The following is a 15665-nucleotide window of genomic DNA, read 5'->3' as shown; positions in this document are numbered from 1 at the left end:
TGCGTGTGGGCAGCGGGGCTCCCTGGAGCCGCGGTGAGGGCTCTGGGCCGCGTTCTCTGCCCGGGGAGTTCTCCTTGGGTGCTCTGGGGCGCCCCCCTGCCTCCCCCGGGGCTCTCCGCCATATGGAAGCTGCGCTCTAACATCGGTGCCGCTTTCTAACCGGCGCAGCTACGTCGGTAGTAGGAGCAACAAGGTTGTTACGTGCCTGGGGCACAGGTAGAGCTGTTTTGATTCTTGTTCCCCTTAACCTGGTCTTAAGAAGTGTGGGGGGAAGTCACTTGTCTGTGATAACACGTTGTGATTTATGTATGGGTATCTGAGCTCTGCTTTGGTAGTGTTACAGCAAGATTTTTTTAAATTTAATATTATATATAATTAATTAATTAAATTTTTAAAAGTTGCCTAATGCTTCAGTGAGAGATGAAGTTAAAGTTAACCATCATAAGAAAGCTCACGTTTTTGAAACAAAAATAACGTTAGAAGCACATAATGAAATCATAGTAAGGTGTGTGGGGTTTTTTGGAGGGTGACTTCTATTGATGACTTCTGGTAAATGATTAAAATTACTTTCATTAAGTGATTTTAAACGGTGTCACTTTAATGACGATGCTCAGCGGATGCGGGCGCAAGAAACAAGCCATGTTTGCCTGTGAGGAGGGGCTGACATGAAGTTATCCCTTAGGGGGGTCCGTTTGCAAACCTTCCCGTGCGGGCAGGAGGCCTGGATCACGCTGTTGGTATCGAGTGGGCAGAGCTGGTGTAACCTGTATGTTAATCCCGGAAACAGGGGTAATGTTCATTAATTAAAATTGTTAAGCCAAGAAACGGGTCTGAGCTTCCAGTCTCCCCTCATGCTCCACCTGCAGCTTGTGTTGTGCTCCAGTACGTCACTCAGTTCCTTATGAACTATGTTTCACCGCTCTGGAAACTTCCTCTAGAGTTTGAGTCGGTGACTTGCGTCTTTAGAAGCATGTGAAACCCAGTTTATGGGCCTGTTGGTTGGTCTGCATGCCCTCGCAGGGGGAAGAGTTACAGACAGGACTGTAATTTGCTGTGCTGTATGTAAGATTATAGTTGGGTTGGAGACCAGTGACTATAACAGAAAACTTTTGTGTTTTACGTAAATAGTTCAGAAAGCATATGTAACAGAAATACGTCTTAACATTTGTATATACCCTTCTCTTCGCTACAAGCTTCTGGGGAAGATGGAGAGGAATGGACGAGTATGAGAAAAAAGCTTCACAGAGAACATCTTCCATCTCTAAGTGCTTTTTCTCTTGTTTTTTGTTCATGTTTGCTATGAAACTAGGTTTGTTGCCGGTGCAGAGCAGGTGTATTGCTTTGCTTTGGTGTATTGTCCAGCTTTCTTCTTTTGCTAAAATAAATGCTCTGATCCAAGAAGCCATCTTCCCGTCCTCCTTTATGACTTACGCTTTCTGGTTGTAAAGATTCTCAGGATTTCTTATGGTTCTCTGCTTGATAAACATTTCTTCTTGTTTCCCCAGAATTAAAAGTAATGTGCTTCCGTTACCCCCTTGTCCAACACCTGAAGAGTGTTTAGTTCTCAAGGTACACAGAGCTCTTAAGTTCACCTCTTGACTCATTTAAAATTTTTATAGCTCCTGGACTGAAATATAGTCCCTATAGTAAATATACTGGTCGTGGATCAAGAAGGTGTAAGCTTTTTGTGGCAAGGAGTGCTTAGAGGCCAGTATACAGTCAGGAATGGTGTGAGCTCTGTTTGCAGTCACCGAGTCCATTACCATCAGCATCTTGACTTTCAGAGTCAGTATGTGCGTCTAAACACCTCTTGTGCTGTCATGGAGTTAGCGTATGATGTAAATAGTTTACTGTGTATCAACAGGGAGTCTGATGATTCACCAGCCAAGAAATGCTTCAGCGGTAAGAGGATGGAAACTTCACCCAAGAGTGTAAGGAAATAGGATTAATTGGTCTCTGAGGATGCTTTTATTTAATTGAAATCGAACAAGCAAGAACAGCAAATTCGTATTACAACCTTCCATGAGCTCTTAGAATTTCTTTGGGAACACGTCATGTAATTCCTAGCTTCTATACTAGTGTGCAGTAGGTAAAAATAAGATGGTTAATTTAATGTATTTTTTAAATAATAGTGTCCTGTATACTATGGAGTATCTCAAACTTCTCTTGATTTTTATTAAGGTGAGAAGCTGCTAGGAAGAGACAAGCTCATGACTTTGAGAGGTTGAAGTAGAAGTGAGTTGTGTGGATTACTTCTGAGGAGGAGGGCTTAAGTGTTTGTACCATGGAATTAGAAAATAGCAGCGATGTTAACAGCAAAAGGAAATGCATCAGTCAGACCTCCCATCTTTTTCCTTACTGTGAGGAAGCTGAATGCACGCTCGTCAGAGGTGTTGAAGCAGGAGCTAACCACTCAGGTTTTGGCCAGGAACATTCTGCCAATGTTTCAGAATTAAAGTTGGCAGAGGAAAGCTTACCTTATTTAAGTTCATCTTTAGATGCGGATATTGGTATGTATAATACAAAGATAATGAGAATGTGCTGTGCAGAGGTAGATGTTAGCAAGAAAGAAGCTGATGTGTTGGAAGGGGCATGTGACAATGAAGGGTGTCATGACAGCAGACAAAGCCATTTAAGTGAAGATTCGGAGTATCTTAGTGTTCATGAGCAAGATTTTGATGATAGGAATAGCTCAGTTGAGTTTTCTGAGCCAAGGGAAACTATAGGAATTGAAACCTTAAAGCTGATCGATCCAGTTCGTGAAGTTCCAGGGGATGGAGTCACACAGGAACAAAATCTTGTTGATGTGTCACAAGATTGTTCTCCTGGTTCTGAGTATGGCGTAGGTGACCAGACCTGCCCAGAAGCAGCTGTACCAGCACTTCCCCACCTGTTTCGGGACTCTCTGTCTCTGCCAGATTGCAATGGCATGACTTGTGATCATCAAGAAGAGCAAGCTGAATATCATAGTGGTGTTTGTGGAAGTATGCTTGGAAGTCATTCTTGTGGGAATGAAGGTAGGGTCTGGCCAAATCTGCTGGTACGTGACAGTATACAAAATGGCGAGGTGAAAGACACAGCACTGATTGATGGCACGCTGCCACCCCAAATCTTTACAAGTGAAGAAGTGTCTGAAAAGAATGATGGACGCATTCACAGCATCTCGGTGAAGCAGGACAATCCTTTACTGTCACCAAGGGAAGAGGCCCCTGCAGAAGCTATGCAATTTTGTGAATGTGCACGGGACTCTGATTTCTACAGTTGTGAAGAATCTGGTGTGTGCGCACATGGTACCAGCTGCACTGACTGCACTACAAAGGATGCTGAAACCCAATTTGCAGTCTCTGAAATTCTCACTAGCAAGAATATCTTTTTTGGGGTGGAAGTTGCAGAAGAATCCTCCCACGGAAAAACCAGCTGCCTGAACTCCGAGTTGGAGCATCATGAAACCTTGAAAAGTGTTGCCAGTGACTCTATGATTAACCAGGCTGTTGATGCGAGTTCTGATTTTAGAGCTTGCTTTACAACAAGCAGAAGTACCAGTGCTCAGGTTTGTGTCTCATCAATGGCTATTAATACAGAAATAACAATGATGAACAAATCTCGACCAGTGGGAAGGCGTCCTGAAACCTGTGCAGACGTTGCTTGCAATACAGACTGGTCATGTGGAGAGGGTAGCACAGAGGAAATTCAGTCACAGCTTACTGACATGCTGAAAAAACATGCCATTGGCAATACTGCAACAGCTGAAAGTTCACAAACTCAGGTAATTAAAAAAAAAAAAAAAACCACAAGCAAACAATTTTGGTATCTAGAACTTTTTAAAGTTAAAGTTCCTCAGAACTTGTCTATAAAAATGTTAATCTGTAACTTGAAAATTTTTGTTTGTTTGTTTAGGAACATCAGGAGTCAAAAAATGAGCTGCGTAGCAGTGGTGTAAAGATAAGCACTGACAGGTGGGTTGTGGGTTGGTCTTGGTTTGGACTTCTAGATTGAGGATAAGACTTTCATCATGATTGAAAGGTGGGCCCTGACTTAGCAAAACTGATGGTATTAAAAGATCGTTGGACAGCAGTTCCTATGCTGTAGGGTAGGCAGGGACCTGGACAAGCGAGAAGAATGAGCTGAAGACCTCCTGAAGGTGAACCAAGACTGAAGCAGCCTTGCTCCATGGTTGCAGACTGGCCAAGAACAAGTCAAGTGTAAGTCAGCAGTGCTCCCATATGGCAAGGAAGGGAAACAAACAGCATCCTGGGGGTGCATTAGAGCACAGCCAGCGGGTGGAAGAAGTGTTGATTCTTCTCAGTTTGGTGCTCGTGAGATTGCATCTGGAAAGGTGTCTCCAGCTGTGGGCCTTGTAGTGCAGGAGATTGGTGGACTAGGGAAAGCCCACAGAGATGGCGAGGGGAGCACCTGATGTGTGGGGAGAGCTGGGGGCACTGGGGTTGGTCAGCCTGGAGAAGGAAAGGCTGTGGAGGTGGGGAACCTCCTTGTAGTTCTTGGCAACCTGGTGGTGGGTTGCAGAGAAGTAGGAGTCAAATTCTTTTCAGAGGTGTGTTTTGAAAGGGCAAGAGCCAACAGTTACAGTGGGGGGAATTCTAAGTGGGTGTAAGAAAAAGGTTCATACAGTGAGAGTCATATTGGCTACCATACCTTGGAGTTTTAAAACAAACAAAAAACCCCCCAAACCCAACAACAAAGCTGAACTGGCTAAAACCCTGAGCTAATTTTGAAGTTAGCTCTGCTTTGAACAGGGGTTTGTACTGCAGACCTCCAGAGATACTTTCCAACCTAAATTATTTTGTGACTCTGGAAAAAAATAGGTGTGTCTGTAGATGAACAGAGTTGCCACGTTTATGTTCATACAACTGCAGGTTATGGATAGAAATTCTGGTGCTCGTGCAGTTCCCACCTCTCAGTTAAGGTTGATTATAATGTGAAAGCTACCGTAAGACAAAGGTTTTTCCTGTATAGTGAATAGGAGGAACTGGTTTAATTTTTCTTTTCCTTTTTTCCTTAAATTATATCAGAAATAGCTTCTGGAAAGCTACATGTTTTAAAATAAAACATAATTAACTTAATTGATTCAAGAGCTTCAAGATTTTGTTTGTTATTATTATTTTAAAGCCTGGTACACCTTGACAAAAAAGCTGTGAAGAATTCTGCATCAAGCTACTGTCAAAAAATACTGCAGAGAGCAATTGAAGCAGAATTGGAGGTTCTGAACACTCATTATCAGATGTGCTATCAACACTGCTTGAAGATTTACAAACTGGCTTTGGAGGAAAACACAGATTTTAGCAGGCACGTGCTTTAATGTCTTTTTAGATTAAATGGATAACTTGGTTAAAAGGCATTAATTGCTAAATGCTATTGATGTATTCCATCTGTAGCTTGTAATAGTATTTAAAGGTAGTGGTGTTGTCCAAAAGAGTTTACGTCCTTGTGACTGCCAAGCCTTTATTTTCAGCCTAAAAATTTCATAGCATTCACAGACCCAGCAAAATACAGTTTGTTTCCAGGAATGCCTTTCTGTACAGAAGGAATAGCACAGAGAATCTGCTCAGGAGTGGGCAAGATGCCCTGGTAAAGGAGAAAGAGAGAGGAGGTGCAAAACTGTTAGGAGGTGAGGCAGACAGGGGGTAGTGATTGCAGTCTCCAGCTGATAAAGCATACGACCTGTAACGCACCTGGAATTCAACCAAGAAGTCCTGCCTCCAAAGGCTTTACTGGGCCATGGGTAAGCTACAAAACCTTACTGCCATCTGTAGTGTCTGCTCTGTGGCGTGCGGGAGGGTTCAGGAGAGCAGGTGGTAATGCTGTGAAACAGAGTACAGCTCCTGAGAGCGGCTGTGTGCATTAGCAGTGAGCTTATTGTGTGTCATGTGGGGGAATATTTAAACGCTATAAAATGTTTGGGCAGTTCTGGAAGCAGTAAAATGAGTGAAATGTCTAAGTTGATCTTGTTTTCTTATGCATATTTTAACAGATGTAATGGAAATACTAAATTATATTCATCTCTCATGTCGGTTTTGGAAGAGCTAAGAAAGAATTACAACAGTATGAGAACGAAAATAAAAATGGGCATATCTTTAAATGCACTTCCACCGCTATCAGTTGAGATTAAGTTGTTCCCAATCTCATCTTCTTATGTCCCCTGCAAGGTAACTTCTTACTTGCTTTTTGGTTTTAATATAAATTGTTTCCTTCAGAAAATTAAGACAAACCTTTTCTTTTTTGACAGTTGATCGGAAAGGATCTTTGCTATGAGTAAGTAGTTCTCATCTGTGATATTTATTAAACTTCAAAATACATGAGAAGTGAGTTTAAAAGGTGTTAAGCTTAGAATTTCTTTATTTCAGGATGTATCTTGTTGTTTCAACCTATTTAGCTGAAAGACTAGCATAGCACTTTAGGTACAGGGATTTTAAAGAAATTTTTACTCTGTAGCGTTGTAGTATGCAAACTATGGAGTTGTATTTTTACTGTCTTTATAGAAAATGTTTTCAATTTACATGTAATTTTCCCAGGTCCCTAATTTCACTATTAAGATCATTGTCTCTAATCTTAATGCTGTCTATCTTAAAAAAAAAAAAAGACTCTGTTGCCAACAAAGATAATATTAGGCATATAAGAAGCTGTTCTGGATGGGGAAGATAACTTCATATTTCGGGCACGCACATGGTATTGCATGTTCAAGATCCACATCCTGTTACTTTGTGTAAGTGGAGATTAAACCAGATTTGGCAGTAAGTTTTTACTGTGTCAGGTAAACAGCTAGAGATCTTTCTCAACTTTCTTGTTAAGCATTAGTAAAATTAATCAAAAATTTCACTGAGATATCAAATTGTAAAGACGTGCATAGACACATCACACAGAAAGCCATCTAGTTATAAAGGAAAAAGAGCCTAATATACGCCTAGAACATAGCTTTATATTTCAGATTGCAACCAATGCTTTTATAAAACACAGGTTTCAAAAACCTTTGGTTCTCATTTTAAGCTAAGATTTATTAAGCACGTGTATTTTACTGTGAGCTTTTGGAAGTATTTAATACTTCACATTACTTGGTATCATTGTAGAATTTAAAATTGCTGTGCCATATTTTCTATGGAATTTTTGGATCTGTTTTAGTTCTGTTTCAGAAAGAAAAGCTGTCTTCGAAGCACCAAAACTGCAAGAAAAGATGATCTCTGTTGACATGGTAGGGACTTCTTTGTTACTGAGTTTCAGAGACATTAACGTGGTGAAGCATAGTCTCCTTTTAGGTATATGCAAATACAATCACAGTCTTCAGGGCTGAAGCTGGGATTCTCTGCCAGTAATTGCAAATGCAGCTCACGTGACTAGAATTTTTATTGTCCTTTCAAATAAAATAACTTGGAGGGTTCTTGAAGATGATCAGTAGGTTAACTTTTTAAAATTCACCTGTTCAATCAATTAATATTCTGAAACATATAAAAATAACACATAATCAAATGCAAGTGCCATGACATAACTGAAACATCGTTGTAGGACTGTCCACAGACTGTATGTTCAACTGCTGCTGGTCAGCCGAGTCACTCTTCTTCATCCAAGACATTTGAGAAACGTAAAGGTCAGGACACGGAACGTGGTAAGCGGTCGACTTCTAATATAAACACTATTTTTTGTTAGCTGCGTTGTTGGGGAAAAAACCAAACCCTGTGTAAAACATATACAGATACTCAACTGTCCTTTCTGTGGTGGAATGCTTAATGTTTTATCAGCTCTATGTTAATTTGAAAAAAAAACTTTGCCACTTAAATCACAAGTGAAGAGTAGTATGTGTCACCTCTGTGTAATGTAGTACCAAGTCATAGAGGTAGGTGGAATCCTCTTAAACACAAATATTTTATATTCATTCGTATGACATACCACACTCTGAATTTTAACACACTGAAATTTTTTTCAACTGTCAAGACTCTATCAAAAAAGAAGAAGGGAATGAATATTGGTTTGATGCTAAAGAGGACGTGACAATAGCAGATTCTTCAGTAACAGCTGAAGAAAAGAAAAAGCAAAAAGGAGAACAAGATATGATTGATTTAAGAGGTAAGGTTGTGTGCTTTAAGCTGCTATACCAAATAATGATTTTTATGTATTATTTGAGTATTTTCTGTTCCTTCTACAAGCATAAATAAACTTGGAAAAAAATGCTAGCTGGATTTCAGACTTACTTTTTCGTTGACTTGCAGTGAATCCTTGTACGGATGTTCAGCTATTTTCATCCACGTTTTTCCTTGAAAACTTTACCTACAGTGGTTAAACTCAATTTAGTAAATGTCCAGCCAGTTGTGTAGCTGGAAGTCTTTCTTTCTTCTCCTCCTCTTTCTGCTTCCTTCCCCATACTTCCTTCTTAAGAGTTAGCTGGGAGTGGTCTGCGTTTGGGGACTTGGGTCCCAGAGACAGGCATGGTTTGAAGTCCCAGTGTGTTGCAAGCGGAGAGCTTGTGTGCTCCGTGGTGGGGACTCACCGTACACTGCCCATGCTTTAGCACTGGTACCTGTTAGTTCATACCAGTGATTTCTCTGGTTGTATCTTTTCTGCCTCTTCAACCTCAGGAAATACTCACAGAGAAGAGATTTCACAAACTAAACTGTTCCACTTCTCAGGATGCCCATTTTCTGGAGAAGATAGCCTTTATTCTTTTAGATTTCTAAAAGGTTTTCTATCTACGCTTTCCAAAACCGACAGAGATGATGTTAGCTTGAACTGGAACAATAATAGTTAGTAATGCTTTACTTTCTTACATTTATTATTAGCCGCGAAGACAATGGAGAGTGGAAATGAGTATTCTTTTATTCGTGTTGGTGGCCTTTGTTCCTCGGTGTCAGAGGTATGCCTGTTCTTATCTACATAACAGTGGTAATGTCTTGCCTCCTTTCTGAATCCTTTCATACTCTACATTTGCAACCAAATGTGCTTCTATTTTGTAGGGTGATTTAAGATCACATTTCCAGAAGTACGGGATTTCTGACACTCTTATCTCTGTGGATTCTGGTAACTGCAGGTATATTAATACAAGTTTTACTTGTTTCAGACTTCTTATCTGTTGAAGTGAATCATAGGAGATAGGAGGGAGTTGTTCATGAATTTGTTTCAGTAATTAATGTAGATACAGATAGGCTGACAAAAACTTGTCGTTCCAGACAGCTTCTCATCTTATGAGAAGGTAAGGAGTCTTGAAATTTTCTGTTGAGTTTAATGGAGATACAGTTAATATTGAAAAGATGAGAACTGTCATGTGTTCTTACTGATAATAATTTAATGTGCTTTAATTAGTTTCTTTTTTTTTTTTTTTATTTTATGCCTTAGATACGCATTTCTTTCCCTTAAAGACACTAATAAAGCAAAGTTAGCTGTAGAGGAAATGAACCAGAAAAAAATAAAAGGAAAACCAGTAAGCGTTGAACTTGTAAATACTTCATCACAGACTAAATATTCAGTTTCCCAAGTACTCACAAATAAGCTTTGGCAGGAAATTCAACCTGTTGATAACGGTCAAAGAAACAGTCAAGATAAAACACTCACTTCAGCCTCCAATTCTGTGAAGGCAATTGACACCACCTCTGCTTCTGAGAATATGCATCTCCTTCCCATGACTTCTTCAAAAGTTTTTTGCTCTGCACAAGTACCTTCAGAAACAAAGTGCCCTGCTGTGAAATCATCTCCTGAAATTTTGGCGCATTATTTGCTTGGAGTTAATAAAAAGGTAAATATTACTGAGGCTCCTTTATGTGGCATGTTAAAAGCAATACAGCTTCTTGTCCCATAGTACGTTAGATTTAATACATGTAGAGTGATGTTAGGATATGAAAACACATTACGCGTCGGTAATAAATTTCTGGCATGCTGCAGAAGGGTGAGAGCACTATTCATTTACCCCTGTATCGAATTGTGGTACTCACATCTGTTTTTTCTTAATCCTAAGCCAGTTGGGAACCTGGCCATTTGCACTAGACGTTTTTCATCTTGCTTTTCTTCTCTTTTGAGCTTTCACTTATAACACTTTTTTTTTTTTTTTATATATATATATGACATCTGGTGATTTTACACAAGGAGGATTTTGGGATACTGGAGGGGAAACTCTTGGGTTTTTCAATATAAATCTAAAACATCTATGTGTAAATACAGTACTTTATATTTCCTTATATTGGTTGTTGGAGGATAAGGCAAAGTTGGTGACTGCTGGATTGCTGGTGTTGCTTTCTCAAATGATAGATACAGTACTACTGGGGATTTAACTTTAAGCATGCTAGTCCTCTGGAAAATGCAAATTGATCTAATTTAAAGTAGCAGAAATGTCAGTTACACATAAATGCATATAGTCATTTTATTTGTGATTTACAGATTGGATAATATGACTGGTTGTATTAGAATAACTTACTGATCTAAATCTGTATTTGTCATTTTTTCTGTTTCTGTAACAACAGTGTGGCAAAGATGTGTTGTATTCATTGTACAATACTTAACCCATTCACTTTTTGCTTATTTTGTTGCGATTCTAGGATACTGGAGAAAAATTCCTGCAGAAAACATCTGCTCCTTTCTCCACCAATTCATACAATGATTTCATTTCTCCTGATGCAGTGAACTCGAGCAGCTTTACCAAATTATTGAGGAGGCTTCAAGAAATTCATCCAGAGGCTAGTAGGTGAGAGTATTTGGTTTTAATTTCTGCCCTGATTTGTAATGGATCCAATATCCATAGTAACTAAGTGCTAAATGTGTTGCACAAAATGTGATGTAGACAGTTACTTCTTTTACTTATACAGAGCCAAAATCGTGAGTGCTCTGCTGGAGGTGAGGAAGAACAACAAAGGTATCCTAAGTGGCTTGTCCATCAGTTCTATTGTGGAAAGGACCTCTGTCATTCTAAGGAAATCGACACCCACTTGTGGGTGGGAAAAACAATGTAAATAAGTGAGTATTCTAGCCTACAGAAATGTGTTGAACTAAAACTACTTGAAAGTGTGTAGCTGTATAGCCTGACTAGATTAGTAAGTAACTTGGTATAAAGCTCTGAACAGATCCACTTAAACAATGGTTTCTAAGGATTGTTCGCTGTTTTGTGGAACATCTGTAAACAGACTGGCTTGCTGGCCATGCACTGCTGGACTCATTAACTTAGTGGAGACAATGTCTTGCATCTTCTGTACAACGGTGACATCTAATGGCCAGTCCTTGCGTACCATGTCATAGAGAAATCCCAGCATAGGCTCATTTTTGGTTTAAAAATTGATGATTTTTATTTGATGCATGAAATGCAGTTCTGGACTAGAAGTCTAACAGAGCAGGGCTGTATGTCTTTTAGGTTTTTTGCGTTAAAGGACATCTTGTGTGGTGACACGGCACTGGACACTGCAACAAACTGAACATGCTAAAAATGCTAAAACCACAGCCCAGAATTCCAGGGGTGTGAATATATATATATTCTCCTGTAGGAGACTTCCTTGAGTTGGTGTTTATTTCGATCTCCTGCTAAGCCTGGTATTCTGCTTGCTTTGCTGTTAGCAGTGTGACTACTCTGTTTCCCGCACTGTTCTTAGTATGTTCTTAGCAAAGCAATGCTCCAGCTTTGCTTTTGCCCACAAACAATCTGTATGGTATTTATTCTTCTGTAGTGTTTCTTCCCAAAACTGCACCAAATTCTTAATGCTCTGATTTTGCTCTCAGAGCTTCAGTTTCAAGGTTGTCCAGAAGTCAGTTTGGCTTTAACTGAAGCCACCTCTTCCAAGATGAGTAGTATTTGTGCCGATAGTTTTACCTATCCAGGTGTCTTTCCCACCCATTGAGTGTTGGTTATCAGACTAAACTCCCCCGGTCAGATGCCAAGGCAGATGTTACCGTCTTGCACGAGTAAACCGTAACACAGCCTTACCCTGGACAGAACTGCTGTGCGTTACGTACTCGGACTGTCATAGAAGCAGAGTGATTCTGCCCAGAAAGGCAAAGCAGAAGCCTGGGCTAGAAAAGCTTCCATGGGTACATGAAATATACAAATAGATGCTTATAGGTCATCCGTCTCAGTCCTGCTCTGGGAAGGAACATCAGTGACCAGGAAAGTCCTTCAGAAAGACTTGACTGTAATGGCATTAAATACATGGAGACATAGGACGGGACTTCACATACAGCGTGAGACTGTAATGAAGAGCACGAGCAAGTCTCAAGCGATATGCATGTTTGGCCGAGTTCCTTTTGAAAGGATTAGTGTAGTTTGGCATTTCACTGCCCTCTGAGCTTTTACAGATGCCTTTATGAGTCAATATACAATTTAATAAAGAAAAGTCTTTGTATTAATCTACTGACTGATTTCCTCAGGACTGCAGATATGGACGTGTACTCATTTTTAAAAAAAAAAAAACCAAACAAACAACCTTACACTTAAAAGTAGTTTCAATTAGTAAGGTTTTTAGCAGCCTCAAACATGTTATGCTTTCCCTGTCAATTGATTTTTATTTTTTTTCAATGGTGCATGGGCTTTACAGTTCTAACTGTTCCTATGATAGTATTTTTTTTTCTGTTGCTTTGCTAAAGAGATGATGACCTATAAAAATTTTTACTTTCATCATAAGGGAGCTGTGAAATAGCCAAGTCGCTACTAAGTAATGGGGAAAAAGAATTCTCATCTTTCCATAGTAAGAAATAAGTACGTGATATATTTAAGAAAAGATGATTCTGCTAAAAGCTTATCTGTGCTCCTGCTGGTATGTGCATAGCTTTAGACTTCCCTGAAGGGTAAGTGTCCAAGGAGAAATACCACCTTGGAGCCTTGTGTTCTTGCAAGCTGATGAAATGTCCACAGTTGTACAGATAACCCTTTTACATCAAACTGTATTACATAGTATTTAATGTATAACGACTTAAATTCAGCTTTGAAGTACAGCACGATATAATCTTGCTTTTTTCTTTGGCTGACTTAGCCTGGAGTTGGACGTCTGAATGTTTATAGATCTTGTATATTTGTTAGTTTTGAAGGAGTAAATTCATTAGAAATGAGAAGTTAGATTTTGGACTGAAGTCCTTTTATTCTCATTAGTGAGCAGTTGTCATACAAACAGTGTGCTTAACCTTTTTCTCTTTTCTAAGCCTAACGGTAGGCAGCAGTTAACGGGAATTGTGATGCTATAAAAGTTATTCAGTGCAGCATTAAAAACGGCTGTTTCCTTAGATTTTATTAGTACCAAATGTCCATGCTTGGAAGCTTTCTGTGAAATTAATAATCTGCATAGTAACAACTTAAAAACAGGCCAGCGGAGATGGGTCTTACCAAAGCATAACTAACCGGGCTTTGAGAAACGTACAGAAATGCATAGACCCTATGTACTCCTAAATGAGGATTTGATAACTTAATTTTGAATTAATTGAATTAATCAGCAAATCATATCTGGTGATCCTTTTTTTTTCCCCACAAAGTTTATGTGTTTTGTTTTATTGTAGTAATTTCTTTCATGTGGTTCTTGAAGATAGGAAACCTCAGTCTTCTGTGTACTTCTGCAGTACAGAACAAAATTGTTACAGCTTCTGGAGTGGTTTTCTGGGGTACTAAAACTGCTGACGTTCCTTTTGTTTCAGCTTGAGCATGTACACGTAAAACTTACCTACTGCTTTTTTGTGTGTATGTGTTTGTTTTTAAGTAGATGGCTTCCTAAATTTTGAGGAATTGATCATCTCCTTTTGGAAGACTTTTGAAAATTCTGCTTGTTCCGGGATCGTACTGTATTTCTTGTTGGAATTATTTCTGTGGATCTTAATGAAAACTCAGGTAGTGTCGCTGTATGATAGGCAGTCTTATCCAAAAGAATATAACCTGAAGGTCAGTTTGAGATGTTCTTCTGTTTAGGTAGGTATTATATGATTTTTCCCAGTTTTGTTGTTCCTCATAGTTGGTTCAAGCATGTCAGTGGTTTTCTCTAAGGTAGAAAGATCACGCTTCGGCCAAGCAAGACTTCTGTAATACGGGCAGGGTTTTCTAGGCTGAGGTACACAACCGTTGGTTCTTGCGTGCCACTTGATTTTAGGCATGGCGGTAACCGCTAAGATGTTCATAAACAGCCAGCAAGCTTCTGTTTTTCCAGATAATCTGATTCTGAATAGTCTGTAGAAATTTCATGTATCCCTTGAATACCAGGGAGGCAGCAAGGGCTTCATTTTAGAAAACCAGGCTTCAGAGCTGGCAGCGCTGGTGGACACGGTTACACAATCCATGCTGCAGCAGAGTTCTCTCATGTCCATTTTTGACTCAGAATTGTGTTGCATGCTGCAGAGCAGCGATGCAGCCAGTGGTTCCTTCAGGTTGAAGCCTGGATTTGAATTTATTATTTTTTTTCAGTGCATGGCATTTTCTTTTGTCATATTCCACTTCTGTTGGTGCAAGCAGAGGATGGGCTTCTGAATCCTTTTTTTATTTATTTTTTTATTTTTTTGTGTCCCAGTGCCTGGTATAGTGGGAAGCACACATTCCCCAAGACTTTTGGTTTGGGTTGATACAGGGGGAGCAGGAGGAAAGCTGCAAGTATCCAGTCTTTCACATTTGCCTGTGTCATTACCATACAGAAGAGGTCTAGATTTTAAATCCTCTTCTGGTAAACAAAGGGAAGGCAGCTTAGGTGTACATGTCTGGTCAGGGGGTGAGGAGAATTATCCTTGATTGATGTGGACAGGCTTATGCTCCGATATTGCACAACAAGACAGTATATTGTTGTTGTCCATCTTTGTATTTTCGTTGTACTTTGTTCTACATCCTGGCTGCATTTGCTGCTGAAAATAGCAGCCTTACTTGTGAATAAAGGTTAAAATTCCTTCTTCAGAAAGTTGTGCCCCTGTTGTGCTGTTTTCTGATCTCATCTGTTCCCGCTCCTCTTAGCAGAACTGCCGCAGGTCACGCTCTCTGAGCGCCAGCCTTGCCTCCGACAGCCAGTGCTCGAACTTGGACCTGAAGCTGCACATGGGGCCTCATATCAAGATGAAACCAGGGGCAGGCCTTGCTGTACCACATTATTAGTGGCAAACACTGCAGTTTCCATTCCCCAGACTCTGTAATTAGGCGGGTGTTATTAATAGTTTAGGATAGAGCTGGCTTTCTGGCATGCAAGCTGTTCTGTTTCTGTTGGGAAGGCAGAAACGTGTATGATGTGAAACGAGTCAAGTTGGCACCTGTGGTGTTCGTTCGGGTGTTCTTGTGCCTTGTGAGCTCACCCCTTCACAGGGAGACCAGCTTTCAGGGCAGTGCCCACCGTGCAGCTGGAGCCCTCACCTGCTCCCGGGGGGCTGTCCGTCCCGCTCCCGGGGGGCTGTCCCGCTCCCGAGCAGCCCAAGCGGGCGCTCGCCCGTGCATCGGCCACACTCGGTGACCAGCTGCAGGTGGAGCTGTGCTCGCTCCGCAATGATTTTGCTCTCGGTTAAAAAAACCCCAAACAAATACACCCACAAAACACTTGTTTTCCCATCCTCTGTAGAAAGACGGCAGGCGGGATCCTTAGCCTCAGGCTGGAGCCAAGTGGCTGCGGCGGGAGGAGGCTGCGGGGTGCGTGCGGCCCCGCTCCCGCTGCCCGCCGGCCCCGGGGCGAGGAGCCGGCAGCCGCGCGGGGCGGGGCGGCCGGGGCCGGGGCAGGTGCGGCCGGGGCCGGGGCCGGGGCCGGGGC

The 15665-nt window shown here is 40.8% G+C and overlaps 1 protein-coding gene across 1 annotated transcript; it reads left to right on the top strand.

Annotated features, from left to right (window-relative positions):
* The first annotated feature begins 401 nt into the window (after positions 1-401).
* On the top strand, positions 402-14778 carry RBM44 (RNA binding motif protein 44). Its single transcript, XM_037397617.1, is given in 15 exon segments — positions 402-3145; positions 3148-3212; positions 3214-3766; positions 3898-3956; positions 5128-5304; positions 5990-6164; positions 7055-7204; positions 7516-7615; positions 7942-8073; positions 8784-8857; positions 8958-9031; positions 9337-9733; positions 10530-10675; positions 10797-10944; positions 13662-14778. Coding segments are annotated over 14 exon segments (3111 nt in total). The 5' UTR covers positions 402-2284; the 3' UTR covers positions 13662-14778.
* Positions 14779-15665: the final 887 nt, after the last annotated feature.

Source organism: Falco rusticolus, chromosome 8 (genome assembly GCF_015220075.1).
Source record: "Falco rusticolus isolate bFalRus1 chromosome 8, bFalRus1.pri, whole genome shotgun sequence".
Lineage (NCBI taxonomy): Eukaryota > Metazoa > Chordata > Aves > Falconiformes > Falconidae > Falco > Falco rusticolus.
Note: the sequence above shows the minus strand (reverse complement) of the source record. Positions and strands in the feature narration are given on the sequence as shown.